The sequence below is a fragment of the Aspergillus eucalypticola genome (assembly GCF_003184535.1).
Source record: "Aspergillus eucalypticola CBS 122712 chromosome Unknown BO83scaffold_8, whole genome shotgun sequence".
NCBI classification, from domain to species: Eukaryota; Fungi; Ascomycota; class Eurotiomycetes; order Eurotiales; family Aspergillaceae; genus Aspergillus; species Aspergillus eucalypticola.
Genome location: NW_020290282.1, coordinates 717,842 through 745,285, shown reverse-complemented (window position 1 = coordinate 745,285; position 27,444 = coordinate 717,842). Strand labels below are relative to the sequence as shown.

Below are 27,444 nucleotides of genomic sequence, written 5' to 3'. Positions count from 1 at the left end.
TTACTACTCGAATCATTATAGTGAAGGGATTAATTATCCGATTAAGTTGTTAAATTTCCTTCCTATCAACAACTTAGGCGCTTGAAAAGTCAAGTAATCTCATTCATAGGCCATAATGAAACTCTCTTCCTGAGGATACTAAGTAAATAAGAAAAGGTCCACGAAGTAGTGGAAGATAAAGGAAGAAATGTAGAGGGGGAATCAAGCGTGAGAAAGAAATACCGCTGGAAAGAGTGATACATCCAAGAGGTGCAAAGGCAGACCGCAATCCAAAAGGGAAAGAAAATAGAAGATATGAGCGAAAGAATAAAGCTCCAATATGGACAGGAAAAGGGCAAGGAAATAAAAGACAGTATCGGTCATCAGGGTTCGCCACGGCGAACAGGGCATGTCGTTTGCCTAACACATTATGATATCGTGTTCAAAGCAATGATTAGAGAGTGACAATGTAGAGAATTAGGACACAGGAAGGAGAATATAAGACGCATTCGAGGAGACACATCATGCCTCGACCTTCTTGCGGCGAATAAAGAGTCGCGAGAATCCCGAGTCCTTAGACTTGGTAGCAGCAGGAGCCTTGCTGACGGGAGGCTCAGGGGGTCCAGTGTTCTTGAGGAAATCTGCCAGTGCGCTGGTCTCGGTCTGTCGCACCGAGGGAGTCTTGAGGTCATAGGCGCCATTCATGGCTCCCGCATTGCGCTCCATGCCGACTTTGACAGTAATGTTCGAGGCGCCTCCCGTGTAGTTATCGGGCTGTTGACGCAGAGAGGTCTTGGAGGGTTTCGCGATAAGTGTCTTCTCGGATGCGGTGTTCCGACGCAGACGAGCTTTCACTGATGCTGAGCCCCGCCGAGAGTTTGCATTGGCCGCCAAAGGCTGTTGTGGCGGAGTGGGCTCTGGCGGGGGAACATTGCGCAGGAAGTCGATCAGACTCTCCTCATCACGTTTGGGCTTTGGCTCTTCAAGAAGCTCATCAAGCTCGTCGTCATCGTCCAAGTCAATAGCGTAAGGGTCCGGTACACGGCGTCGTGTCCGTGGCGGACGGTGGTCATCGGATACGCTCACAGGAGCAGCAAATGTCGTCTTCGTTTCCTTGGCCATGACAGTCGGAGTGCTTGTCCGACTAGTAGATTCCAGAAGCCCTGTGCGAGAGCCCACGGAGACCAGAGACGTCTCAGCTACCGATTGCGTGCTAGCCACGGAGGGGGCACCCTTTGTGCGGCCTGGCTCAATAGCCTGGAGCTCGTCCGAGTCCATGGTATCCCTGAAAGGCGCAACAGTACGCGGGATACGATGAGCCCCAGCCGTTGGTGGGCCTTCCCGAATGAAATCGATCAAGTCGGACGACTGATCGCCCCGGGGAACCACGGCAGAACGGGCTTCCATGCGGGGACCGCTACGGGCAGAGGCTGCAACAGAAACAGTGCTACTCGCAGGCCGGGACAGCTTCTTCGAAATCTCAGTGGCATCAGACAACCGACGCAGGCCCGACGACTTGGCGGGGCTACCATCAACCGTTGCAGGAGTGGTAGGAGTATTCGGTCCGGTGGACTTCAAAAAGTTTGCAAAATCACGGGTCGATTCCATGCTGTGCTTCGCATCCCGAGCCTGTCCGGCAGCCGGTTTCTGCTGTGGGACCATGGCGGGAATTTCGATGGATTTGGGTTTCGGCTGGATGTACTTGGGTACTGGCGGAAGGGCCACCGTGCTTTTCGATGATGCAGTTGAATGTCTCGACCGAGACATGTCATCTGGGGTCGGTTCAACGCTTTTCGGCAGGTCGGTCGGCTCAGTACCTGCTTGCTGAGCACGCCATCTAGGTGAATCCGGCAACTAATATGAGGGATTAGCAATAGCAAAAGGAGCGGAACAATGGCTGACTCACCTCCATTTCCCTCATGCTCTTGGGAGTCAAGGTGAAATGGATTGTTTCCTCGCTGCGGATCAACTCGTCCAAGCCGGACGTATCGTCGTAAGCCGACTCCCTTGTCGAGACCCTGCTGACCTCAGACGAGGTACGGAGACGAAGCGAGCCAGTATCTGCAGGGCGACCGATAAGACCTTTCAACTTGCTCGATACCTGAGAAGTCGTAGAACCTGCAGTGACAGGACGCTTCTCACGGCTGCTGCTGAAACTGCCTGAGCGACGAGACTTGGAATAGACAGAAGACGCCACTGAGGTGGATGGTCGTGCCGGCAATCGCTGGACTGCGGCGCGTTCGACGCCGGAGCCGACGGAGGCTATCCCTGGGCTCGAGCGCCCGTACTGATGCTGAACCCCGGGTACGAACGAGCCGCGTTTGCCAGGCAATGATCGCGAGGATTCCGAAATTGCGCTCTCTCCAGAAGTTGAAACAGGCCGAGATGTTTTCTCTACGGCGATGTCGTCCACAGAAGATGGAACAGTTGGAGGGGTCAAATCGTCGGGAGTAGACTGGTCACAATCAGCAGCCTTGGACGCATCCTGATCGGCGGCGACGGGTTGTGCCGGGGTGGAGTCGACGACCCCCTGCGTTTGCGGCGCGACAGGCCCAGGGGCAATTTCTACCCCAGAGGCCACTTGAGCTTTTTCGTCTGTCTCATGATTCTCAACCTCGTCGATCTCTTCCCTCTCACGGTCGGTCAGAGAAGGTGACGACACTGGGGTACTACTAGCGTCACTCGTTGCTACGACCGATGCGACCGATGTGGACGGGGTCGCGGCGGCCCCCTGTGCAGCGCTAGGAACCACCGGTTCATTTTGTTCGGCGGTCTCTGATTTAGTTGCCGCTCCACCGTGCCACTCGTCATCCTCGTCATGCTCGTACATCGTCTCCAGGCGTCTTCGCTCCTCTGATGGAGTAGGCGACGTGCGCTCGGCGGGCTGCTTAACTTCGGATGGTTGTTCATCCGTAGGAGCAGCATTGGGCAAAGACCTTGACCGAGCATGGCGCGGCGATTTGATGTTAACTAATCTTGGCGTGATAGGGGAGTTCCCGCTCGATGAGGGTGATCTTGGTGAGGGTAGCGTCAGCACCATAAGGCTGTGGGGTCGAACCTTATGGGCTACAACGGCTTGCATCGTCTGGATGTCGCTAGTGTCGAGCTCCGGGAGGAAGCCTGCGGTTTCAATCTCCTGAACATCATGCTCACTCATCGGCAGTGGGACGGATGCCGGGTCAACTTCGTCCTGGCTCTCCGGAAGCGGCTCATTCACAGACCGCGATGATGCGGTACGCGGCGAGATCTCATCGAGTGTGATCGCACTGCTCTTCCTACTGCTGGGCCCGAAAACTAAGCTCTGGCGATTCACGAGAGATTCCCTTGACACCGCTCGCGACAAGTTGTTTCCTCGCATACGCTTCCTCCAAGTCCGCCAGAGCCTTCCCAGAGTGGGGTTCAACGCCAGCCTCTCCATGTCGTGGTCTTCCACGACCAGTCGGTCCATGCTTGCGCGGTTCGCGCCCGTCTCCGTCATATCATCTTCACCCTCAAGGTTTGCTGATAATCTAGACCGAGCTATCTCGCCCGCAATGATTAGGGCTTGCTCACCCATGTGTTCAATGATGGAGGTAAGAAAGATTGAGGCAGCAGGCGTGATGTGACCGACATGGCTGGCGAGCCTGTGGAGGCCGCCTCCATCTTCGCCTATGATTTCCTGGTTGATGTATTCCTCTTCATCATCTTCTTCCATGTCTCCCAGCCGCGTGTAGACCATACACCGCAGACGGGTCAGCTTCCAGGAACGCACAAGGTCGAATTCGCCAATCGAGGTTTGGCCGCTACGGGATTCCAGCTGCTCGTCTTCCGGTCCGCCCAGATATTCACTTAACTCGTCATCAGCTGCCGACACCATCTCCTTGGCGAGTCGAGGCTTTAACACTTCGGCGACGGCGGGACGAATCTTGACCAATTGAGTGGACTTGGCCGCGGCCAGGATGTTGAAGAGAATGTTGTCGAGGAATGCATTGAGAGAAGAGAGGGCTTCACGAGTGACAAGCGCACTCGCACTGGACTCATGGCCTTCATCGTCGGCCACAAAGTCGGCGGCGTTGAACTCTTGGTCCGCAGTAATTATTTGAGCGGCCGCAGACGAGGCGATATACGAGGGCGCGGGGATCACTGGTGGGGGAGCGAGAAAATGGGAACGGGAGAGCTGTGAGTCGCTGGACATGCTGGTGCTGCGCGAACGCGAGATCGTCCGTCCCAGCTCGTGAAACTCGAGTCCTTTGGTGTGCTGCATGGTTGAACCACTGGGTCATATACCGACCCCGACAGCGCGCAAAGGGTGGTATGTATTAAGAAGTAGGATAGAAAGTGAACGACTCGGGGTAAAATGTCGAGGGTCAAAGAGAATGGCCAGAAAGAATAGGGAAAGCACGCTAGATCATCCTAAAAGTCATAAGGCATAAGCATATCTTCGTCAGCTTTTCCAACAATACGACCTCCGATGCACAGCCTAGTTTGGGGGCCATTTGCTTGATTCGCCTTTGCGCAGTCTGCCTTCTGAACGGATGTCGTAAGATGGCGTTGGACCATCCCAGACTATCAAAAGCCAAAACAGGGAGGATGACTGGGGGAGGGGCGCAATGAGCAGCGAAAGGGCGAAGAAAAACAAAGAAGGACCGAAGCAAAGCGAGGAAGAGAAAAAAGAAAAAGAAAATGTACAGAGTACCCAACGGGATGGATGCAGGGTAGGATAGTGTCGCGACTAAGTAGAACGTACCCGGAGAAAGGAACCAATTAACAGTACGTCGGGGTCATGTTCGATAAGGAAGACGCGGAAAGGGATCTGAAGGAAATCGATTCCGAGAGATCAATAAAGAACTGGACGGAGAAGAAAACTCATCGAAGAGTTCTATAGCAGAGGGAAGGAGGAGAAAAGGAGAGAGAGTGTGTGTGTGTGTGAGTAAGAAAGAAAGAAGGAGAGTAAGTGAAAGAAAGAAAGAAAGGGAAGTAGAGGAAGAAAGGAAGATTTGGAGTAGTTGATGGTAATTTCAGGAGTAACAGACAGAAGAAGATCCCGTTGCAATGAGAGTTGTGTTGCTCTCTGTGTTTCTTGTCTGTCTGTCCGTCTTGTCTCTTCTCTACTGCTAAACTAGGCTCTAGCTCCCCATTCAGACCCGAGGAATGAAATATTTAGTGACTTAGAACTGTTTAGTATTACTGACTATTACAATTACAGACTAAACTGGGCGACTTGGTACCACTTTAGTCTCTTTTTACTCGAAGCAAAACCAGGAGAGGTGGAGCCCACCCTTTTCCCCCCCCGGCGGAAGAAGAGAAGCAAGAGGCAAATGAGGGTCGAGGGGAGAGTGGAGCAGGGGGGAGAGGAGAAGAGAGAGGTTGATGGAGGCGACGGTCGCTGTGAACGGTGAAGGCTAACTTGGGATTATCAAATTTGCGCGATGGAAAGTCTTATCCGCTCTTCTGAAGCGGATGGGCTGGCAATCATCTCCGGATTCCTTGCAAGGTTGTACCAGTTGTTACCTTAGTACAAAAGTATGTTGTAGGATGGTGTCTTGTCTTCAAAGTATCTATCTAGTATCTACGTATCTACTGGACCAAATGGAAATGATTTGATTTGACTTTGGACGGCATTAGACTCAGCACGAGTCGGATGTCTCCAGGCACGAGCGGGTTGCCGATCTTGCCACTCGGAGGGTGAATGCTGTGCGTGTGTGTCATACAACAACGTGGTACTACTATTGGGACCTTTCGGCCGCCATGAACCACGCATTTCCTTTCAGCAACTGGGAAGCGTTGCTCTAAGAAGTAGTTCAACAGCCTTGATGGTATAGTACCTTGGTTGGATGAGCAATAGTAACAACCGTGACTTGAGACCGTTGGAAGAAGCCCTTGGGACCTTGTTTTTTTTCCTTTTTTTCCAGAGAAGCAGCGAAGGAAAAGGCAGCGAAGCCCCCAAGAAAGACGACGATCTCCAGAACCAAACTAACTAACGAATGCGACCCACTCAGCCTTCGAAACAAAACCCTAAAACCGTCCGACTGCAGGAAAGGGGCGCTACTGTACGTCTGTAACCGCTTAACCGACCCGTGTTGGTCTGCTTGGCCGCTCCGCCTCGAGGTTTCTCTCATCTTAGGCGAAGTTGTACGTCACTAGTAATCCTCTGAATATTTGAATGAAAATGGAAGGTGTCTGGGACGATGATCCGTCATGTTCCTGGACGAATTTCCTGGGTCTTCTCCCATCCCCTCTTCTACCCTCTCTGCCTAAAGAATGGTCACAAAGAGATATGCCACGGTTGAGCACGTCTATTGGTCGTACCAGGTTTCGGTATCTCATATCCTTCCCGAAAATATCCAGACCCATCCAACACAAGGTCAAACTCTGATTTTCGACTATTAAATCCAATCAATACCCCTGGGCCGAAGCGGAAGGCGGCCGTGCCCAGGGCCAATAGACATGGGGTCCACTCCCATCACCACGGGCACTCTCCTCCCCCTCTGCCTCTCTCACTCCCCTTTTGAGTCTCTGAAAAAATTCGAGGTGCGATGGTGCCTTTTCTGAGCAATTACGCAATGAGGCTCGAAAAAAGGGCCCCGTTTCTTTCCAGAAATGCTAGGGATTCCTGTCAATCTGCCTTGCACCCGTCACAGAATCTCACAAGCAAAAGGGATTATGACCGAGATGAGGTCGAAAATATCAAGATGGGGATCCTTTCGAACGGGACTGACAAGGTAGATCATCGGTGGGTAGTAACGACCATAATGCATGAGCGTGCTGCATGACTCTCCAGCACACACACACGCAATTTCTCCATATCTACCCCATACGCTACTGAATTGCTATATGAGGCTAAAGGACGCCCTGACAAATCTTATATGACTATTCGGGACCACAAAATCCTCCGACCTTCCTTCTCAGTATTAAGCTGCTGGGAAGCACAGGGCAAATCCCTGCTTGATGTGCCGTCCCCAAAGTTACTATGGAGTGAGTAGTCTATCTTCTTGCTATTTATTCCTGACCCCTGCAATAATCCGGGTGCGCAGTTAGGTACTAGATACTAGTTAGGTAAGAAGCCAAAGATTTGAAATACCATTACAGGCACACACCCACACAACCCCCCACCATCACGCGATCGAACAACCATACATACAGCATCGTTGGACAATGGACATATCCCAAAAATCTCCTCTCCGTGCCTTCCCAGTGGACCGATCCCAGTACCCAGTCATGCTCAGTCATGACCAATGGACAGACAGTGACCTCCGTAGTTCTCGCATTCCGTGGTTCGGACGGCCCTCGATGAAGCCGTTCCGGGTAAGTCCTCGGATAGTTAATCGGGTACACCAGGGAGCTCTGGCCTATGATTGGTTTCCGACTACAGATTTTAATCTATCTCGGATATGGTTGCTATACCCACTTTGTCTCTCTCTCTCTCTCTCTCTCTCTCTCTCTCTCTCTCAGCTGAGTCCGTTCAGGTCCCAAGTTCAGCTCAGCCCAGTTGGGTCTAGTTAGATGGGGAAATATCCACGTAAAAGCTCCAGCTGAGACCACACTGCATGACTCAAGCAGTGGCTATATTAAGCGACGGGGAGACCGATAGTAGATGGGAAGTCCCAATAGGCTGGAGATGCACGGTAGGTGCATACTCAGTCTATCTATCCATCCATCATTAAGATTATTCTAGGTAGTGCACATATCCTCCTAGGGACCATTGATCAAAAGGAATAATAATCTAAAGTAGTGGGGGGTCAGCTGTCATTCCGGAGCCAAGGACATGGGACGCACTGGGAAGATGCAAATCTCGAAGAGTTCTAGACCTCGAGTAATCTATGATGAATTCAGCTGTTGTATTTACCATATTCTTTTCAACTGCGTCTAGATCACGCCTCTATCTAACATAAGAATATCATCCTGAATCTAGACTAGGATACACTTCTCATAGGAGATATCCGACCCTGGCACCTTCAACTTGGCAGCAACAGCAACAACAGCAGCAGCGACAGCGGCAACATGATCCCAATCGCACCAACCACACCACAGCATCACCTCCTCTAATGCCATGCATCCTAGCGCAGCGGGAGTGGCTTGTCAATAGTCAGAGCACTATTATTCAGCTAGACTAACCCCCCATGGCCCATAGTTAATCACAGAATGAGATCAATACTGCTTGCTGCCCAATGAACCCAACTATTGACATTAAGAGACATCTCCAGCTAATATGATCTCCACTACTATCTACCTAAGATCATCACGATCTAGACCTATAGATAACCATAACTGGCTGCTATTTACACAAATCACGTTCCCATGTAGTACTACTTATGCAGGTGGCCTAGGATACAAACTAGCTAGTAACTAACCCCGCAATCACTCACTCACGCACCAGATAGCCCGCACATGTTCTTGTGTAGCGTTCAAGGATATACAGTTCTGGTACGTGTGACGGTGCAATTGATGGGTGAGCTGAGTAGAGTTTCTGCTTCTGCTTCTGTTTCTGGTTCCACAAAAAACCGAGATATACTCCGATATAGCTGACTGACCGGGAGACTGACTAACGGGCCGTCGCTACAATGATAGTCATTGCCCTACTAAGTATTAAGGTAAGTACTCACCAAATTAGTTAATAAGGGCCCATGTACGCAACATCAACACATGTGAACCATCCAATCCCGATAAACACCCGGCGTCGGGGCACAGTCACACAGCCCAGCCCAGTCCATTCGCCACGATGGGCAAGGGAATCCCAGCTAGCAGCATCATCATCATCATCATCATCATCCACTGCAGGGATAAAGGGCCGATCAGTAAATCGATCGATCGATCGCAAGTGCGAGTATGTGTGTGTGTCATACCCTGGCGCAGCCTGCATGTACACAACACAGCAAGTACATAGAACGAGGCATCTGTACACCATCATCACAAAGTCAAAAGAGACTCAAAGTCCGAACCCCGACCGATCAGCCAAAGTAGACGGAATACTACTACTACTAATACTCCTACAACAGTAGATGACATGCATATAGCCCCCCATCTAATGCCAGCCAAAATGACATGTACTGTAAGTGCTGTGCTCCACACCACCAATATGTAAGTAATACAAATACTTAGCGAACAACCAACAATGAATCAACAATAGAACACACACACAAAGGAAATACACTAGACTGTATTTAGCAATAGAAACAACACGGCAGCATTTCCAATCAACTCATCAATCACACTTTCATTAGAATCATACGATCTAACTGGCTCGGTGGAGGCGATGGTGGCTTCGGTAACTAAGATGTTACTAAGAAGTTAGTTACTAGTTGCTTGCATAGTGGACAAGTAGACTAGTAAGTAGTGTAGTTGATTTGAATTATTCTGGTGTAGGCGAATTCCGCTCTTTTCCGTTCATAAGGCCGGCTCCTTCATTTACCCTAGGTAGCTAAGTAATTTAATGGGTTAGTTTCTGCCTGTTAGATCTGATTGTGACGTGGCTGGCTGGCTGGCTTAGCACACTCGGTTATTATTCGTTATGTCATGTTGTCTGCGGCGACCTGGTAGTTAGTTAGTGTTAGTTACTAACTAGTTAAGTAAGGTAGTTACTGATCGGATCGGATCTGACATCAGCTTTGATCTGTTGTTGGAGTCATTAGTTAACATTCCTTCCAGCGAAGTAACTGAAAAATTGTGACCTAAGCCATGGTTAGCGTAAGCAAGGTTGCGGACTCGGAGGTAACTGGCCATGTCATAATACCGATGTAAGTAGTAAGTAGTACCCCTGTAGGTATTGTTTGGCCCCCAAGCGATCGGTTTCACAGCAGAACCGGGTATCATACCTCAAGCCTCGCTCGTTTCAGGTCAGGTGGATTTTCCACAATCCCAAATTTAGGCACTTACTATGACAATGTGTGTTACAGCTGGACGGGCTGTGCCTTGCTTGACGGACTCAGCTTGTTTCAAGACTGACAGGGAAGGTTTGTTTTATAGCATCATCTGAGCGTATGCTTGACACTTCTATGTTTCGAGTACTGTTCGATAATGAGACAGTATTCTCTAATGGCCCGGGTCGTGTCTATTGCCTTCTTGGGCTGGTAGGGATTCTCGATGACCTTTGATATGTAGAAGGAAATGGCACTTTTATTTCAATGTCATGCTATTGATAATATTATCAAGACTATTGAACCCCGCTCATGAGCTTTTGGTAGAAATCGGTTGTGCTGTGCAATGGCACACCGTAAAAGAAAAATGTCAAGCAAAAATCAATTCCTGGGCTAGTTCCAGTTTGCAAATTCTTTTCATCCGTCATGTCATCATTTCTGTATGATCTTTGACTCTAGTGGACCAAAAAGCCATTCCAATTTTCCAGTGCATACGCAACACCGCTGGTGAAGAAGCTTAGCTCGTCTGGCCCTACGTTGGTGTCACACGCTAGTCTTTCGGAGAGTAGATTCTCGATCTTGGCCAGCAAGTCCTTGTTGTGACTTCTACCGGCTCTCGAGGGACGGTCAGAGGCGCCTTCTTCGTTAACGAGGTTGGCAAGTTCTCCAAAGTCCTCCTTGGCAACTATGTTGCGGAAAAGCCCAATGACGTGGTTCAGCACATTGTCAAAATAGGTACCGCTGGCACTATCCAGGTCCAAGTACGGGGAGTCCAGACGACCGATGTAGAAGTCATTGGCCTGTTTGCGAAGGCGGGCTTTGTATTCGAGATCGCGAATCCCATTGATGCCATTCATGTAGGCAAGAAACAGCCTCTTGTCCAGATCGACGATGTCGCTGGTGTGCTCTTCAGGCAGCTGCTTGATCGACTCGAGCGTACTGCTGAGTTCGTCATCCTCGATGTCGTTGACGTCCAGCTCGTCAACTGACTCCTTGAACCGGAGCGTGCCAGATGCCAGTGCACGTTCCATTAGCTCGTGGCCAGTCAGCTCTGCTTCAGAGTCTTCATTGTCGTCCGGCGAATCTGGAGCATCAATATAGCGTATGTTCGTGTCAAATCGAACCATGGGTCCAAAAGAGATGAAAGATCCATCCAGGGATTCGGCATCGTCTTCGTCACATGAGTCTGACATTATATCAGACGCGTCGTCCCACCCGGAGACATGGTACATATCATCATCGTCATCACTGTCTTCGAATATCGCATCATAGTCGTATTCCGAGTTTTCCGATGCATAGCCCGACTCTGATTCCTCATCTTCTTCGATTTCGGAATACGGTCTTTTCAAGATGGGCTTCAAGAAGGAACCAAGAGACGGTTCGGTTGCAGTCACCGGGCCTGATACACCAGAGGTGTTCGAGGTGGTTTGCTTGGTCGACACGACAGAGACTTCGTCCGAGGCATAGCAACTGTCATGAGAGATCGATACTTCAAGTTGAGAAAACGTTGAAGAGAGAGACTCCCATGACTTTTTGTTCATGGTTTGAGGGCTCATTTTGGTAGAGGCCTTTTGCAGAATGATCTGGTCAACAAAGAATGCCAACAGCGGCAATGACCAAGAAGTCCCAAAGCAAACTTGACAAAAGTTTTCCCACTCGCACTTGTAGCGACTGGGATGAAGAGAGGTCAATTGCTTTTGGCAAGGGAAGAAGAGTGGAGATTTTTGATTTCAGTAAGTGGCTTCGAAGGCCTCCAAATGGTTTGAAGGAATCCATGGTGAAGCACAGGCGCAAAGGTAGTAGCCGCCTAGTGAGAGCCGAGAAGGCCCTTGACCAGAATAACCTCGCAAAACATTATGGATATCTGTAAATTCACTTCAAGTTGGGGGATTGTTTTGAGTCAAGACGCATGCGCGTTTGGTTGTTGGAAAGGTTCTTGGCCGAGATATACGGTTTAAGCCCTTTCTTTCCCTTGAAAACACGTTCGATTTCGATGGAGTGTCTGACGTGATACATATAGACTGCTGGGTCGTTTGTGAACTCGGTTGTTGAGTTGAATGAGAATGCGCAGTACTTGATGCTAGACAAATACCGCGACGCGTTGAGTAGTGCTTAGGCAGTATCCGTCAAGTCTGCGTGAGGATGACGGCGTTATGGGCTCTGTTCGGAACTTGGCTGGGTGCTTTGTTCGTAAAGAGGGGCAATAACCGATGGCCGATGCCCTGGCGCTATAATGTCATGCCCACTTTTCGTGGGGATACGAGTGGTGCAACGGGAGGGGACGAGGGGTAAAGAACAAAAATTCGTTGAGAGACAGTCCCTCAAAGGAAGTTCGAGTATGATAAGACTCGACGACTGTCCGCCGAGAAGTGTCTAGAATGGATGAGAAATAGCACAGTAACCAGTGCTGGGGTGGAAGAAAGGGATGGGAACAAGGCGAACCTCGCGGGTGTCAGTCAGATTTCCGTCATCACCACATGACCTTGGCCTTGTTGCCTCCCTTTCCTTTCCTTTCCTTTCCGGCGCTGCCATCGGGCCGATTGCGGAATGCTCAATTGGGTCTAGCTGTTGCGGCTGAGTCTCGCTATTTCCTCCAATCAACGCTCGTTGCTGCTCGGCTCGGAGTCGCGAGTAATTCCGTCCCGGAGTCTCTACGTGCCGCCGGTGAGTGTTTCTCATCATGGGTGTGGGCTGCTGTGTACTCTGGAGGTAGCATTGATTGTCGACATTATCACTGCTGGAGCTGGCTTCTTCGCTTAGATTCTCTCCATGCTCCTGGGTTCTAATCCATATCTGGCCTTTTTCTCCACTCCAATTTCGGGCTGATGTTTTACTTTTCTTTGAAAGAGAATCAGTCCTTGTCGAGAGGACAGCGGCACATTGACTTCCCAAAAAGGAAATACGCGGCACTACCACTTGCCTTTGCTACAATGCCCATCATCTTCGTCCGACTTTTACAGTCGAGCAGGACTTACATTCGATGCAGAGAATCTATATTCCATACTTAGCATTAATCCATCCTTGGCTGTCTATGTTTAGGTTTTGGTATGCTTAATGCACTAAAAGAAGCTGGCCCTAGAAATTCTTCTGGGTGGCTTGCTCGACTCACTGTACCGCCAGAACGACGGTTTCGGCGGACCCCTGATAAGACACCTTCCAAAACACCACTTGCCTCCATCGTCTCTCGGAAGAGTGTGACCTTGTTCCGATCGCCTGTGCTTCGTAAGCCTAAGTATTACGAACCCCAGCTCCACCAGATGCTGAGGAATCTGGACAAAGAAAGGGCAACTTGGCCAGGGAAATGAGACGGCCTCGCTTCTGAGACGATCTTATGCTGTACTAAACTCTCCCCAGGCTGGCGAATCAGGCTGTCTATCTTGAGACAAGGAACAAAGAACTCGCGATGAAACATCACACTTAGAGTTCCGAGCCCTCGCAAAGCCGAATTCTACGATACGGACCGCTTATTCTTCAGCGTAGTCCAAGGCCAATGGGTACGGAGCTCAGCACACTCACAGAAGGTGTAGGCCAGAGCTGAATGCGAAAGCTACGCCCTCCCTCCTTCGCCAGAACTTCACCCGTAATGGGGTGATAAGAATAGAAACTCGTCTTAAACGACGAGTTAATCTACAGATCTAAAGAAGAGAATTTTCTTTCTTTTTTGGAGCTAATGCTTAATGCAAAAAGCATACAGGAAGGGCTTTGATCCAGAATGCCAAATCCTTCTGTCCACGCATTGTTACGGGGGGTGTGCATTCTTCCCAGGCCCAGCATTCCAATGTTCAGGCCAACCAGCTCACCAACGGTAGCTCATTGAGTACCCGAAGATCATTAGCTCCACCATGCGGGAAGAGCGTGGAGCAAAGGTTCGGTCGGGGTAATTTAGTGCAAATCATTGAGGCTGCTATCCTACGTATACGACTCAGGATGAGCCAAAGCAACCCAATGACGCTTACACTCCAGGTGTCAGTCAGCCCGTTGAGCCCCCTCTCCACGTCGTCCCTTGACGCGTTGAGCCGTCGAAGCCGGTCGACCTCCATTGTGACACTCATAGTTCGATCCAGCCTCGACATCGATTATCAAACAATGGCGAGGTTGGTGTCATTGGCTCAGCGCTCGCTGGTTCCTCTAAGACCCGCCCATATCCGCCCTGCTGATACCTCTGCACCCTGTTTCTGGCATAGTAAAGGTTGCATTCCCGCGGGTGGCCATCAGTGCTCCGAGCCCACTGGGTGAAGGGTGTCTGGCAGTGGATGGCACGAATCAGCCACCGACTTTGCACTCCTCCTGATTGGCGACAATGGCTCGTGGGAAAGGCATGGGCCGTTCTGCTCGAGCAATTGGGATGGGGTGGGCCATATCGAGGGGCTGCGTATTCCTTGATGGCACATTCCCTGCCTATCTTGCCCTTGTTGAGAGCTCTTGGAATGTGCACAGAATCCAGCAGAGAATCCAGAGGCTGGGGCCCATCGTAGCAATTCAAATAGGAGCCCTCTGTCTGTTGTTTGTTTGCTTTGTCTACTTTGCATTTTCTGCACTGTTTTCTTCGATTGTCAACTCGTCAAACTGTTCCAACACTGCCATTGCATTCCATCATTACTTCGAGCCATCGTCATCACCGCGGCCATTTTGGACGGATACTCGGCTAAGCTAGCCGTCCCTTACTTTGCGTCAAGCTTTCCTCTGCATCAAGCTTCTGTGCTTCCGCGGCCTTCGTCGCCAGTCACATCTACTCGGCCCAAGTGTTCGTTGGGTCGACCTTAGACAGCTCCTCTGGTCGTCGCCGCAAACGGAAAGCGGCACCCCGTCTGGCACAATGTTCGCCCAGCAGTTCGACCATTCCTTGAATGATTTAGATTTATTTAATCAGTACGTCAATATGGACAACTCCAGTGTGGATGGCAACAAAGATGTTTCATTCCCTGGCGATCTTGACCAAATATTTCAGCTTGAGTCATTGTCCAGCGACTGTGGCGAGCACTCTCCGGCCATCTCCACATCAACAGCGCAACCCCATCAGCAAACAGCCCAAAATTGGAGCAAAGACTTCTGGTGTTTGTCCCAGAACGCGGACTCTTCTACCAGCCAAGGCCAAAATTTCTCTCTACAGGACACTGTTCACCCATCTGCCGTTTCTGAGCTTGGTGTCAACTTTGAAGCTCCGCCGACAGCGTGCGCTCCGGAAACCCGCCCTTCTCCGTCGACTCCCCCAGCAACTCCTAGTCGTAAGACCACCAAGAGTGCTGTAACTACGCCCAAGGTGATCCGTCGTCATCGCGAACCTAATGATCGTCGTGGTCCGCTGCACAAGCAGAGCTTCTCTCCTGGCATAACACGCTCCTCTCAACCTCAACGGAACAGAATGGCGTATCAAGAAGCCTGGGCGCAGCGATTCAACAACTTCAGCTTTCGCAGCTCGGATGAACGCCTGCCTCTGTCCCCACCACCTTCCGATATCCTCGTTCAACAGGAGAATATGGCAGCAGACAACTCTGCTGCCCACTTGAACCGCACCGAATCACTACCCAAGGCATCGGCTGAAATGCCTCCCCAATATGACACCGGCATCTTCAACCAATCGCCGGCTATCTCCATGCCTTCTCCATCAACAGCTGCGCTAGCGGGGCAGCCCCCGAGATATTTAAGCCAGTCCAGCGGCTCGGGGTTGCCCACCTCAAGCCCCCCGTCGGCTGACGACATCTTCTCCTCCCCACATTCTTCAGGCCCTCAGTCCATGTCTTCCTGGCATTCCGACTCTCTTGGCTCTTCTGGGATTCCGTACAGCACCCCCGACCTGAGTGGACAAGATGGCCAAGCCTGGTGGTCGCCAATGGCTTCGAGAGTCCCACAGCGACAGCCTTCGTATCAGCAGATGGTGGCGTCCCCAGCTGCACAGAGACCGATCCAGAACTCTGCAAGTCAGAGTGACATGCTGCAAGGGGGCCTTATGATTCAACTGGACCCGTCGTCATACGATCTTTCTAACACACATTCGTCATTCCCCTCGGCCGGCCTGCCTTCCGCTCCAAATGGTCATGAGAGCCGCGCCTACATGCAGCCCACTGCAGCACCAGTGGATTCATCGTCATTCGTCACCCCTCAGATTCCCCCTTCCCATTCACGCTCTCCATCGCTGTCTCCGGGCTCAGGCTCACCAAAGAGTGGAAGCATGATGCACAATGGCCACCGGAGGTCATTTCAGCGCCAGAGTATGAACCGAAAGCTTTCCTCCAATTCTATGAGCGCACCCAAACCAGTCAAGGCCCCCCACAGTTCATCGGGGAGTCCAAAGGGAGGCAACAAGGCCGTCACCGTATCCTTCGTGAATTTCACACAAAATGATTCCAAGAGGATCCTCACCGGTGTCGCACCCAGTGGCAGCTCCAAGACTAAGGCACGACGTGAGCAAGAAGCCCGCGCTCGACGCCGCGAAATCAGCGAAGCTGCCTTGCAAGCCGTCCGGAGTGCCGGAGGAGATGTTGAAGCTCTGGAGGCAATACTATGCTAATATCATATGTAATAGTAATACTCACATGTCGATCCAGTACATCGCTCGTTTGCCAGTATCCGTTTATTCGTCGTCATTTGTGTTCTGCGGCTAGCCAGTTTTTTGAATATTCGTTATACCATTCCAGAGTCTGTTGTTATTATTCTTTCATTTTCTTGTTTGTTTCATTTCTCGATACAAGGCAACGGTCGTTTGGGTGTTCGTCTGATCATCACTTTTTTCTTTTTGAGCCGAGGATTTGGAGTTTGATTTCATCAAAAGCGTTAGATTGGCGGGCATTCAGGTTCCATCAACCTCATACTAGTTGGATATAATATATACCACTAATATTGCATTCTTGAAAATTGTGTTTGCACAGAAGCGAGTGATCTGTATACATGCAGCTAGGTGGCGACACAAAAGAAATCAAGCACCATGCTTTTTGACATACCTGTACATTCTATCAAATTGGCCTGATCAATATTCGCCTAACGGCGACCTGGTAGAAAATTCCGATGAAAATAATGTACATAGTATCATTCATAATACAGTAATATTTCGTAATATACAAGATTTGGGGGTCCTTTAAGCCAAAGCTCCAGATGGCCAAGTACGATGTGAGACATCCCAACCCGTCACTGATCCCCAGAAAAATGTGATGTCTCTTATCGAGAGATACTGTTTCGCAACTGTCTGTAATGTTGCTCCAACGACACTAACGTAACACAGCCAATCAGCTTCTCTCTCCGTATGTCTGGCGTGTTCCGCATTTCGGGAACGGATGGCAACCTGGCAAGGCAACCCCAGATATGCCTATTTTAGAGGTGACGAGTCTGACATATGTGTTTCAGATTGAAGCGAGAGACTGGAGGCCCAAGTACGGAGTAGTCAAGCCAAGCTGCATTTCTCCACCTCCTTCCCTCCAGACACCTCGCTCACTCATCTCTTCGACGCAGTCGGGCTCCACGAATCAGGCTGCCACTTCTGACCCGGAGCGCCTGCCGTCGCCTTCGCCCAGGGGTCATTCTTCTTCGCAGCCTCCGCGGTTGCCGTCTGCGTATCCTCCGAAGGGCTCTTGTTTGCTTGGGCTACTGTCGCATCACTCGTGTTGGTGGCGGGGAGCGGTTGTTGTTGGGATTTGGGCATATCCAGATATGATGGTTTGCTGGCCCAGCGCTCATCGGCCAGACGGGCTAATTCCTTGATTTGCATTTGTCGGATGATGTCTTGTTGTTGTTCTTGGATGGACGGGGGGTCTGCGCGGACGTAACGGAGCCATTGGTGCCATTGTGCTGTAGTTATTGGGGTAACGGTGTTAGCTGCTGCTGTTGGGGATACGCTATGAGAGACCTGAAGGTGCCACTTACGGCTCACTTGGACATCGGCGAGGTGGGTTTTGGGATCGGTCTTGACGATGCGGCGGAAGCGACCGGCGTTGAGTTGGTCCTTAAATTCCCAGAAGGTGTTTCCGTGTAGGTCGGTGCCTGAGGAAGAGGTGTTAGGAGGGTTTCTGGGGAGCTATAGATTGAGGATGGCAGATGAGCCTACCGACGAGGAACGACCTGCGCCAGGGTAGGCGAAGGCCCTTCCACTTGAACCAGAGACTGTTGATCGGACTCATTGGGGTACCGGAGGGAGGATGGTGGTCGATCGAAGGCTATGCGATCTAGGTTGAGGCGGTGCAGTGGTGGTGGAGTGGCGCGGAGAGAGAGGAAGATGATGTTCCGATTATCGAAATGATGAAGCCGAGATGAATTGAAGCGGCGATGATTGGGCGGTCATGGACACCCGAAAGCTCAGGCATACGGGACGTCATCGGTAAGATGGGGCGGTCACGGGGCGTCAAATACGGTATTGTTCTGGGCGTTTCTTTTCTATTTCGGGCTTCGAGTGTTCGATTTCCATTCCACGCCGCATTCCGTTCGCCCTCCAACTTTTGGCTTCGTTGCTTTTGTTTTGTCTCTGCCTCTTCGGTTATTCTGCTGCATTGATCCCTCATAATCCCCCGGTGATCTGTCTTCTTCATCCCTTCCTCTGCTCTTCATCTAGACCCTGAATTGATCTTCCGATTCATCCGCCCTCACATAAGCCTCCACCCCCCTCCTGAACCCCTGTGACGTACTGCCGGTTCGTCCCACCGGAAAGCCACTATAAACACCCACTCCCCCTTATTCTTTTTCGTATATTTTTGCGCCCAAGCTGCCTAACGGTCCTTTAAATTCGTCTGCATGTCCCAGACGCTCTGATTGAGACGGTTCGAACTTTAAGATGGCCTCCGTCACCTCGCTTGACAAGGACTTGCGCAGTCTGCGCTTGTCCCGCTATACCCCGCAGGCAGCCGCGGAAGTCCGCGACTGGATCGAGGAAGTGTTACACGAAAAGCTCCCGCCAGGAGATCTCCTGGATGCTTTGAAAGATGGCGTTGCACTCTGCAGGTGAGGATACTACGAACTTCCCTCAAAGAGCGGCCATTCAAGAACACTAACAATATTGCAGGCTGGTCAACTTGGCCGTCTCCCCCGGCGTCAAGTACAAGCAGTCCTCGATGCCCTTCGTGCAAATGGAGAACATCTCTCACTTCCTTCGCGCATGTCAAATGCAGCCCATCAGCCTCCCTCCGCACGATGTCTTCCTGACAGTCGATCTCTACGAAGCCAAGGACCCCGCACAAGTCCTACAATGTCTTACGTCTTTCAGTCGTCGGGCCAATGCTCTCCAGCCTAGCAAGTTTCCTCGCGCACTCGGTCCTCAAAGCAAGGCAGCCACTCTGAGCCCGCATGCCACCGGTTCCAGTCAAGGCGCTTATACCCCCACCAAGTCGAGTGTTTCCGGTCACTCCAGCCCGGCAAGATCCCCGAAGCCAGTCAGCAGCTGGAGCAAGAAGTCTGATGAGTTTGTCACGGCCCCCGCCTGGAATATTCACCAGTACGGTTATATGGGTGGTGCAAACCAGGGTAGCATGGGCGTTGCCTTTGGTGCACGTCGGCAGATCACCACCGCTGCCCCGCGTGTCCCCAGCTTGGCGGAGAAAGAAAAGCGGAGAAAGGAGGAAGAAGAACGGCAAGTTTTGGAAAAGCAGGAAGCAGAGCGCCAGCGCCAGCAGGAGCGCGAAGCGGAAGAGGAGCGTGCTCGCATCGAGGAAGAGCGCCGCTGGGAGGAGGAAACCAACCGTCTGAGGGAGCAAGAGCGGCGTCAAGTCGAGGAGGAGCGCAAGCGTTGGGACGCGCAACAGCGCAAATGGGAAGAAGAGGAACGGCAACGCCTGCGTGAAGAAAAAGAAACGGAAGATAGGCTAGAACGCGAGCGACTTCAACGACGAGAGGCGCAAGACAGCCGTCTCAACGGACAGTTCCTCAGCCAGTACCAAGCCAGTCTACCAGCAGCATCTCCCGTTCCCCCAGTCTCCAGCGAGAACCGCGAGAGACAACGAATTCGCGAGCTCGAGCGCGAGCTAGAACGCGCCAAGGAGAGAGAACGCCAATACGAGCGTGAACGTCAAGACATCCAAGAACGGGCCACCAAATCGCCGCCTCGCAGTCCCCGGCCAGCCCAGCCCAGCTACGACCTATCTTCCCTCGAGCAAGAGCGTCGCATGCTACGCACCGAATGGCAAAAGCACCACGACGAGCCACTCACAGAATCAGACATCCCCCCAAGCATGCCTCCGCGACCCCTCCCAGAGCCCGTCATCTCCGCCGAGGACAAACCATCCACGCCCCCTCGCCCCTTGCCCGACCCCACCGGAGCGAAGCCCCCTATGCCTCCAAGACCCCTCCCCGATCCCACAAGCTACACCCCTCCATCCCAAAGCCCCTACACACAAGAGAGCCGGGTCGACCGATTCCTCGCTTCCAACCGACCCCCTGTTGCCCCGAAGCCCGCCGCCCACCGGCCCCAAGACTACACCACCACAGCGGAAGTAGACGCCGAGAATAGCCGTCGCGCCGCCGCTCAAGAGAAGACCAAGGCCGGTGGCTGGGCTTCCAAGTCCCTTCTGGAACGCGAGATGGAGCGCGAACGGGAGCGTCAGCGCGAGTGGGAGGAAAACCAGCGCCAGACACAGGAGGCAGCAGCTAGGGCTGGGTCTTCTATTGCGGGCGCTAAGCGGCAGATTATTGGGCCGAGGCCACCTCCGTAAATATGAAGTGGAGTGTGCCCTTTTCATAGTTCGCCTTTTTATCACCCCCTTTATCTATTTTGTGTCTGCCTGTCTGGTTTTAGTTTGTCTCCCCTGTGTTGTGGATATACCCTTTTCTTTTGCCTCCTTTTTTATCCCCCTCGCACCGCTTGGTGCGGTGGTGTGTGCAACTGCGAGGTTTGCTTGGTTTGCGTGGTCTAAAATATATTTCTGTTCGGTAAAAGAAAAAATCAAATCAAAAGATTCGAATTTACATGTAAATAAGTAAATAAGTAGTTTTCAGGTGAAATCCGATAGACATTTCAAAGTTCAGAGTCACTTTGATGTCAGTTCCAACTAAAAAGGGTATTTGTACTATCTATACATTAAGGAAATATAGCCGAAAGCCTGTTTCAAAGACAGTATGAGAGTCGACGAGCGAAACAAAAGTTATACCGAACCAGAGAAAGAAAAAAAAAAAAAAAAAAACATGACGCGCTTGCCTTTAATTCGCTCACTTCAATCACACACGCATGCAAATAGAATAAAAAAGAAGAAGAAGAAGAAGAAGAGACATTTCAATACCTCAAGCATCATGCAGTAGTGGCATCACCCTCGAACGGCAGAATACAAAGCACGAGAAATTGCAACCGCTCCGCACTCTCCTCCAACCACGCACGCTCAATATCATCCGCCCACCTGTAAGCTTCCTGGGCATGTTTCCGCGATTGGTATTCGGACCGGTCGAATCGACGATTAACGCCCTTATGAACAGCTTCTCGCAGACTTTTTGTGACGCTTAGCATGCCGTTATCGGCGAGAAGGATGATCAGTGACTCTAGGATGATGGAGATTTTGGTGTTATCGGCTATGAATTTTGTGCTGGCCGCGTAAGGCAGGAAACATTGTTCTAGCTTCGCTTGGTTGAGATATTCCTCGTCGGTGTCGGGGGCGGCGGTCTCGCGCATGCGAAAGAGAAGGAACTCGCAGAGGGTGGTTTTGGCAGGGCCGGAGAGGTAGGGGAGGGTGGAGGGGCTGATGAAGGCTTGGAAGACAGGAAGGGGCAGGTGACGGATGTTTTCGGCGTAGAGGTGGTAGAGGTCTTCGAGAGGGATGAAGTCGTCGGGAAGGTACTGGGAGACTGTGGATAGGAATTGTAGGAGTCGTTGTCGGAGACCGAGCGAGCGCATGCCTCCGTAGAAGCCGACGTCGCCGTGCATGTAGGGGATGTGTCTTGTGGGGAGCTCTTCGATGGGCACACGAGCGCCAGTGCTTGGGGCAGAGCCGCCGTATGGGCCGGGGGGTGTATTGATGCCGTTGGGGCCTATGGCGAGTGATTTGCCTCTACGCTTGGGCTGGGGTGCGCGCCGAGGGGTGGGTTTTTCTCGAGAGCGTTTGGACCTGCTGGTGGTTGAAACAGACGAAAATACTTCCTCGTCGGAATTGGCGTCCGTCTCATTGATATTCTTGTTTTCATCGTCATACTCTCCATCCTCGATCGGATCATCGTCCGTGAGGTAGTCGCCGAACTCGTTCTCATCGATGTTGACCTGCGCGCTGCGCTTTCTGCTGGTGGGGGTGTGAGCTTTTGCGTATTTGAGTTCATTGTCGAAGACTTCGCGAAACTCATTGCGCGAGGTCGAGCCACCGTCTGCAAAGATGGAGCGGACGATGCGCCGGTATGGACCGTACGTGGTGCTAGCTCCGTGAATGTAACGGAATATGAGGCTTTCTCTGAGAATTTGGAGGGCTGGATCATCGTCATGATGCGTTTTCTTCCTTCGGGACTTCTTCGGGGAGGGCGGTGGTCCCTGTTCACTAATGGTGTTTCCGGTGTGAGCCTCCTTGTACTGTCGAAACCGCTCGTTCCAATCACTCTCTAGAACATCACACATGTATTCAAGCCAGACCTGCCACCACGTCCAGCGGGGCCGATGGCGAACAGAACAGTTGAACGCCCAGCCAACGACATGCCAGAAGTCTTCTGCGTTGGACCACAGGGAAAACGACTGGCTGAGATCTAAGTTCAAGGGTTTCGTATCATCGGAAGACAGGTCCGAGGATGGGGGTATATTCTCTGCCACAGGACGTCGTCTTGTATGGCGGGGGAAATCGGGTAGGTTGAAAGAGAATGCGACGTTTAGCTTCGAAGAGATGGGTCCGACAAGGGTATTGGTCAGTCGAAGCAGACGTAATGCGGCCAGGGGTGCTTCTTCCTCCTCGGTTGTTTTTGCGCGCGTGGTGGTGGAGGGGTGTATGAGGAGAGTTGCGGCTAGGGCGAGTTGCTGGACGGGCGGAGTATATACTGGCGCTGAGGCAACGGTACCGGATGTGAGGATATTCAGTAGAAAATTGATAGCTTGTGTATCTAAATCGGGAGGTCAGATGTGGACAAAGAATCAGCGATGCGGAGGAAACGGACAGAGTCTCTCTTCGAAGAAGATAGCTGCATGTTGAGCTAGCTCAAAAGGAATGGGTTTGGCGGGTCGATGAACAGGCAAATCAGCCTCTAGCGGTTCTAAAGCGGCCATAGAAGATGGGAGTGAAGAGAGAGGTAGAGAAATGAAGAGGATGTGGAGAAGATGAGGGAGACTTGGAGATGGAATGGAAATGGAAATGGCAGAGCGATAAAGAAAGCGACGCGATGCTTATCGATAACCCAGCCGGGGCAAGCACGTGTGCCAGCCAATCAGATGTGGTGCCTGACAATGCGGGCCACAATCAGGCAGTCCACACTACGAGACCAATTCGGTTTGTTCCCTACTGTTTACAACAGAGAAATGAAGGGTTGGTTGAAATGGACGGATAAACCAGGTATCCTGAGCGTTAGCCTGAAACTTCCTGAGCTGCGGAGAGTTGATGATTGCTAAATTATAGAATATGATGCATAATAATGAGTTCACTTTCAGCAAATCAGGGTGCTGTAGTGTAGTGGTCATCATGAAACGTTGTGGTTTTCCGCAGCGCCGTTTCGACCTGGGTTCGATTCCCAGCAGCGCCAACAATTGGCGTTTGAGCCTGATCTGCTTTCTTTTTTCTTTTTGTGCGATACACTTTATTTATCGCTCTATTTCATTCGAAACCATGTTCTTTGTCTACGGCGGCCATGATATAATAGCCCTTTTTCTGCTTTCAATTCTGATACTGTGCTACATTCATCAGTGTCTCTCTTCCATTGCTACATTCAAGCCACCGAGTCTCTGTGGGCAAAGGGACCTAGATACGTAGTATTCCGCATGAATCGCCATCACCATACTAATATACAAGTTAATATGCATTCTCATCGGGGTGGTAGTAGTCTATACAGCAACTAGTGAATATTAGGTAGTAGTACTATATGATTACTCCATGTATAAGTGGTACGAGTGGTTGGTGTGTCTGAATACCTTCCCGATTATATATAGAAGGGCTACACCACTACACCGAAGGATAGTGAAAAGCCATATGGCACCTAATCACGAAAACCAGGAGAGATAAGCAACGAGCGTCTCATAGAGCTAAGTGGTAACTTCTTAAAGTCATATGCACAAAAGTTAGTTAGTAACCTGTGGTGTAATTAGTGGCTGGCTACTCCCATGGATCCGACTCTCGGACGGAACACCGTAGGAGCACAAGTGTGATGAACTCCCAGGATACCCATTTGACAGACAATCATACTATCCAGGAAGAATTCCAAGCCTACTTCTGTTCCACCATAGCACAAGACAGGGAGTTGGGTTCTGTAGCAGGTTAGTCGTCCTCGCACAATTCGTGGATTAGCAAGCATACTGGCTATCTTGCCCAGCACCACCCTGGAGAGCCACCGTCCGTTAGGTCACATGGATGGAAAATATGACCAGACACCACTATCTGAACGGCAAGTCAGACAGAATCTTCTTGAATAGACCGTGGGCAGTCCCACGGATCATCCACAGCCACTTTCCCAACCAGCCCGACTGTCCAGGAACATGAAGCTATACTCCTTTCGCTCAGGCCCGAACAAAGTTTGGCCGAAGTACCCACACCCCGTGCCACGAAAAGCTTGACCTGAGCCAATCGTTTGAGGATACACGTTCCCATCATTCGTATCATCCTCTTTTTCCGTTTGCCGAGTGTATGTACCCCCCCAAATGAATGCCTTTATAGCAGTGGTGGGGACGACATATGGCAGGGATGAATCCCCCGCGCCCCCTTGAAACCTGTGCGCAATGTCGGTGAAGTTTGGATGAACCTTCCAGTTGATGCCCCGCGTACCTCGTATGAGGTGGATGACACAAGCCAGAAAGGCAGGGAGCTGCGCGCGAGCCGTCCGGTAGACGATCCGCATTGCCATTGGTGATCTCGGCAGTCGAACGGGATTCACCAACCAAGGGTGCACAATACGAAGTCACTGGAGCCAGATGATAGCCATTTACTGACAATATCCAGATAGAGATTGGCTTCAGAGTATGCCCGAGGTCCATACCACTAATTCAGCTGGTCCGAACGATGCTCCGTAGGCCTGATTGGAGGGGCGTAGTCTAGTTATCGGATGTCTCACTTGAGACTCGACTCACCACCGCAAAAGACCCTGGCATTCCCGGCTAATTGACCCGCATATTCCACAGACCCAATAACTAACCATTCTTTCCGCCATAGGCGCATTTCTCTCAACTAGCACGTGTGTTTGGGGTGGTTGATGAATGGATCTATGTCTCAATCTGGTCATGATAAGCGGACGGATACCCAATCCGATCGGCTCGTTGGACGTGGGGTGATAAACAAGATCGACCACGGTGAGGGTAAAAATCCTCCCTTCCTACCTCGCATCACCCCAATAGCAATCATATCCTACCTGATGCATGTGTCATACACGGTATGGTAAGATGAAACCTGTAAAAAAATTCGTTTTACGGCGAGGGGTAAGACGGATGTGGCTCGAAGAAAAAAAAAGCGGAAGAAACCCGCCAAGCGAGTGAATACTTATCAATCAGCGGATCTCGTATTTCGAGAGATTATCTGATTAAATAACTTTTGTTGTCGCGTGTGTTTGTATTGCGTTCATAGGGCCAATCTTATTCCCTTCGTCGTCAATATGGGCAATAATCCGGTCTTTGCTGTCACTGGTAGGTTCATCGCAACATAACAGATTTTCTTGAAGTGATAGGTTACTAATTGCGACCAGTGTTCTTCATCTGCTTCCGAGAATGCCTGGAAACAAGCGTGGTTGTGTCTGTGCTGTTGGCTTTCTTGAAGCAGACTCTCGGGGATGACGGGGGCGATACGTATAAGCGACTCGTGAGACAGGTAAGTGTACTCACGGCTTCAACATGTCATTATCGCTGAATTCAATTGCTGATGATTGCCTCGTCCCCACCAGGTCTGGCTAGGATGCGCACTCGGACTATTCATCTGCCTCTGCGTCGGCGCCGGCATGATTGGCGCCTTCTACGGCCTAGGCACAGACACGTTCTCTAGCACCGAAGATATTTGGGAAGGAGTCCTTGGAATCTTAGCATCTCTCATTATTGCGGTCATGGGAGCAGCCCTATTGCGAGTGTCAAAACTGCAGGAGAAATGGCGGGTTAAGCTCACCAAGGCCCTTCAGCACCACCGCAACACCAACACCTCGCGTAAGGGCCGTGTGAAGATGTGGCTCGAGAAATACGTCATGTTTATCTTGCCATTCATCACCGTACTTCGTGAAGGACTGGAGGCAGTGGTGTATGTTGGTGGTGTTGGATTGGGATTGCCGGCTACCTCTTTCCCTTTGGCGGTAGTGGTCGGCCTCATTGCAGGATGCTTGGTCGGATATCTGATTTATCGGTAAGTAAACCAAGCACCGTTACTCGCTAGATGACACAAGCTAATGCAGACATCGCATGTTATAGAGGAGGCAGCGAATCAACCATGCAATTTTTCTTGATTGTCTCGACCTGCTTCCTTTACTTGGTAGCCGCGGGCTTATTCTCCCGCGGTGTATGGTACTTCCAAAACCACGCATGGAACAGTATCATTGGCGGGGATGCCTCCGAAACGGGATCAGGCCCTGGGTCCTATGACATCCGACAGAGCATCTGGCATGTTAACTGCTGCAACCCCGAGTTGGGAGGTGGCGGCGGATGGGGCATTTTCAACGCCTTGCTGGGATGGACCAACTCTGCCACATACGGATCCGTGATTGGCTATAATCTATTCTGGGTCTGCGTGATGCTCGCCTATGCTGCGATGTTGTATCGGGAGCGGCGTGGTGCAATCCCCGTTATTGACCCGATGATTGCGCGCTACCAGGCGTTCAAGGCCCGGGTGATAGCAACCATTCTTCGTCGGCCAGTGGAAGAAGAGAACGTTGAGCCGGTGGAGTATTCTGGGATTTTTGCGGAGAGTGGCAAGGCGAAGGAGACTGGTGCCGGAGAGCCCATGTCTGTGAGGGAAGCGGAGGTTAGGGCTGCGTAGCGATAGACCGATGGTGCTAGACTGCTAGTATAGACAACGGAGCGGCGGTTTTTCTCATTGAACCGCGTCATGCGGGTAATGTAAGTAGATTATAATTTGTAATCGCATCTGGCGGCTTTGTGGTTCCTTGACGAACCAAGAAAAATAATTGGCGCCAGTTCCGCAGAATGCCAGAGGAAGACAGAATGATACTGCGTAGTAAAGCAAAGTAGGGCAATCGTAATTAAATCAAACAACACATTACCGCAAAAATACTAGCGTAATACCCGTCTTGGCGCGACCGGGCCCAGCATCAGATAAGCCAACGCCCAGACAGTTTGATAAGATTGGGGGCACAAGACACCATCTGCTCGCTTGCAAATGACGAGGAAAAGGAAAAATCTGTTCGACTGTCATCTTTAAGCCATTTCATTGTTGAAGATATTATAGCCAAGCCATGCCAAGTCGGCGTTCTCTACCTGAACTGGGGATCAAGCTATTGTGGGACTGCATGCTGGGTGGGACTCCGAGAAATCTACCAGTTCGGGCGATAGTGGAAAACCGTTCCTCACGTACAGCCCAGTATTCGGTAGTACTAGTCAATATCAGATGGCTATCTGATTCGTCTCAAGCCT

At 51.1% G+C, this 27,444-nt stretch overlaps 8 protein-coding genes and 1 non-coding gene across 9 annotated transcripts; 5 read left to right on the top strand and 4 right to left on the bottom strand.

Annotated features, from left to right (window-relative positions):
• Positions 1–37: 37 nt before the first annotated feature.
• BO83DRAFT_407193 (uncharacterized protein) lies at positions 38–4,641 on the bottom strand. The gene is made up of 2 exons (XM_025533935.1): positions 1,886–4,641; positions 38–1,833 (listed from the first exon to the last, which is right to left on the bottom strand). Exons 1-2 carry the CDS (start codon positions 4,220–4,222, stop codon positions 502–504), a joined length of 3,669 nt encoding a protein of 1,222 aa, XP_025389749.1. The 5' UTR covers positions 4,223–4,641; the 3' UTR covers positions 38–501.
• A 1,764-nt stretch (positions 4,642–6,405) lies between these two features.
• Positions 6,406–6,941, top strand: BO83DRAFT_416078 (uncharacterized protein; the record flags this gene model as incomplete). The annotated part of the gene is made up of 3 exons (XM_025534676.1): positions 6,406–6,489; positions 6,600–6,691; positions 6,740–6,941. 3 exons carry the CDS (start codon positions 6,406–6,408, stop codon positions 6,939–6,941), a joined length of 378 nt encoding a protein of 125 aa, XP_025389748.1.
• A 3,326-nt stretch (positions 6,942–10,267) lies between these two features.
• BO83DRAFT_309877 (uncharacterized protein) lies at positions 10,268–11,368 on the bottom strand (the record flags this gene model as incomplete). Its single annotated transcript, XM_025527411.1, has 1 exon — positions 10,268–11,368. The coding sequence occupies one exon, from the start codon at positions 11,366–11,368 to the stop codon at positions 10,268–10,270; it is 1,101 nt and encodes a 366-aa protein (XP_025389747.1).
• A 3,179-nt stretch (positions 11,369–14,547) lies between these two features.
• On the top strand, positions 14,548–16,468 carry wetA (developmental regulatory protein WetA). The gene has a single exon (XM_025526951.1). The coding sequence runs from the start codon at positions 14,629–14,631 to the stop codon at positions 16,318–16,320; it is 1,692 nt and encodes a 563-aa protein (XP_025389746.1). The 5' UTR covers positions 14,548–14,628; the 3' UTR covers positions 16,321–16,468.
• Positions 16,469–16,774: 306 nt separating this feature from the next.
• On the bottom strand, positions 16,775–18,016 carry BO83DRAFT_358062 (uncharacterized protein). Its single transcript, XM_025529284.1, has 3 exons — positions 17,848–18,016; positions 17,667–17,783; positions 16,775–17,591 (listed from the first exon to the last, which is right to left on the bottom strand). The coding sequence occupies exons 1-3, from the start codon at positions 17,918–17,920 to the stop codon at positions 17,239–17,241; spliced, it is 543 nt and encodes a 180-aa protein (XP_025389745.1). The 5' UTR covers positions 17,921–18,016; the 3' UTR covers positions 16,775–17,238.
• A 207-nt stretch (positions 18,017–18,223) lies between these two features.
• Positions 18,224–20,686, top strand: BO83DRAFT_377230 (calponin homology domain protein). Its single transcript, XM_025530930.1, has 2 exons — positions 18,224–18,734; positions 18,796–20,686. The coding sequence occupies exons 1-2, from the start codon at positions 18,568–18,570 to the stop codon at positions 20,435–20,437; spliced, it is 1,809 nt and encodes a 602-aa protein (XP_025389744.1). The 5' UTR covers positions 18,224–18,567; the 3' UTR covers positions 20,438–20,686.
• Positions 20,687–21,018: 332 nt separating this feature from the next.
• Positions 21,019–22,947, bottom strand: BO83DRAFT_335101 (uncharacterized protein; the record flags this gene model as incomplete). The annotated part of the gene is made up of 3 exons (XM_025528394.1): positions 21,019–21,688; positions 21,818–22,784; positions 22,839–22,947. Coding segments are annotated over 3 exons (1,746 nt in total), but the record flags the coding sequence as incomplete, so codon positions are not given.
• Positions 22,948–23,333: 386 nt separating this feature from the next.
• BO83DRAFT_t122 lies at positions 23,334–23,417 on the top strand. The gene has a single exon. It is a non-coding gene; the product is annotated as a tRNA-His (tRNA).
• A 1,821-nt stretch (positions 23,418–25,238) lies between these two features.
• Positions 25,239–26,868, top strand: BO83DRAFT_358052 (FTR1 family protein). The gene is made up of 4 exons (XM_025529283.1): positions 25,239–25,500; positions 25,560–25,681; positions 25,755–26,200; positions 26,266–26,868. Exons 1-4 carry the CDS (start codon positions 25,470–25,472, stop codon positions 26,828–26,830), a joined length of 1,164 nt encoding a protein of 387 aa, XP_025389742.1. The 5' UTR covers positions 25,239–25,469; the 3' UTR covers positions 26,831–26,868.
• The last annotated feature ends 576 nt before the right edge of the window (positions 26,869–27,444 follow it).

Bases quoted from the DNA above. Each gene is read 5' to 3' on its own strand.
- BO83DRAFT_407193 (XM_025533935.1), bottom strand. From the start codon at position 4,222: ATGCAGCACACCAAAGGACTCGAGTTTCACGAGCTGGGACGGACGATC. The intron at 1,834-1,885 runs GTGAGTCAGCCA...CCCTCATATTAG, and splicing joins AGAGCATGAGGGAAATGGAG to TTGCCGGATTCACCTAGATG.
- wetA (XM_025526951.1), top strand. From the start codon at position 14,629: ATGTTCGCCCAGCAGTTCGACCATTCCTTGAATGATTTAGATTTATTT.
- BO83DRAFT_358062 (XM_025529284.1), bottom strand. From the start codon at position 17,920: ATGAGTCCGATCAACAGTCTCTGGTTCAAGTGGAAGGGCCTTCGCCTA. The intron at 17,784-17,847 runs GTAGGCTCATCT...CCTCTTCCTCAG, and splicing joins GCGCAGGTCGTTCCTCGTCG to GCACCGACCTACACGGAAAC. The intron at 17,592-17,666 runs GTAAGTGGCACC...CAATAACTACAG, and splicing joins CGCCGATGTCCAAGTGAGCC to CACAATGGCACCAATGGCTC.
- BO83DRAFT_377230 (XM_025530930.1), top strand. From the start codon at position 18,568: ATGGCCTCCGTCACCTCGCTTGACAAGGACTTGCGCAGTCTGCGCTTG. The intron at 18,735-18,795 runs GTGAGGATACTA...ACAATATTGCAG, and splicing joins GATGGCGTTGCACTCTGCAG to GCTGGTCAACTTGGCCGTCT.
- BO83DRAFT_358052 (XM_025529283.1), top strand. From the start codon at position 25,470: ATGGGCAATAATCCGGTCTTTGCTGTCACTG. The intron at 25,501-25,559 runs GTAGGTTCATCG...AATTGCGACCAG, and splicing joins TCCGGTCTTTGCTGTCACTG to TGTTCTTCATCTGCTTCCGA. The intron at 25,682-25,754 runs GTAAGTGTACTC...CGTCCCCACCAG, and splicing joins ATAAGCGACTCGTGAGACAG to GTCTGGCTAGGATGCGCACT.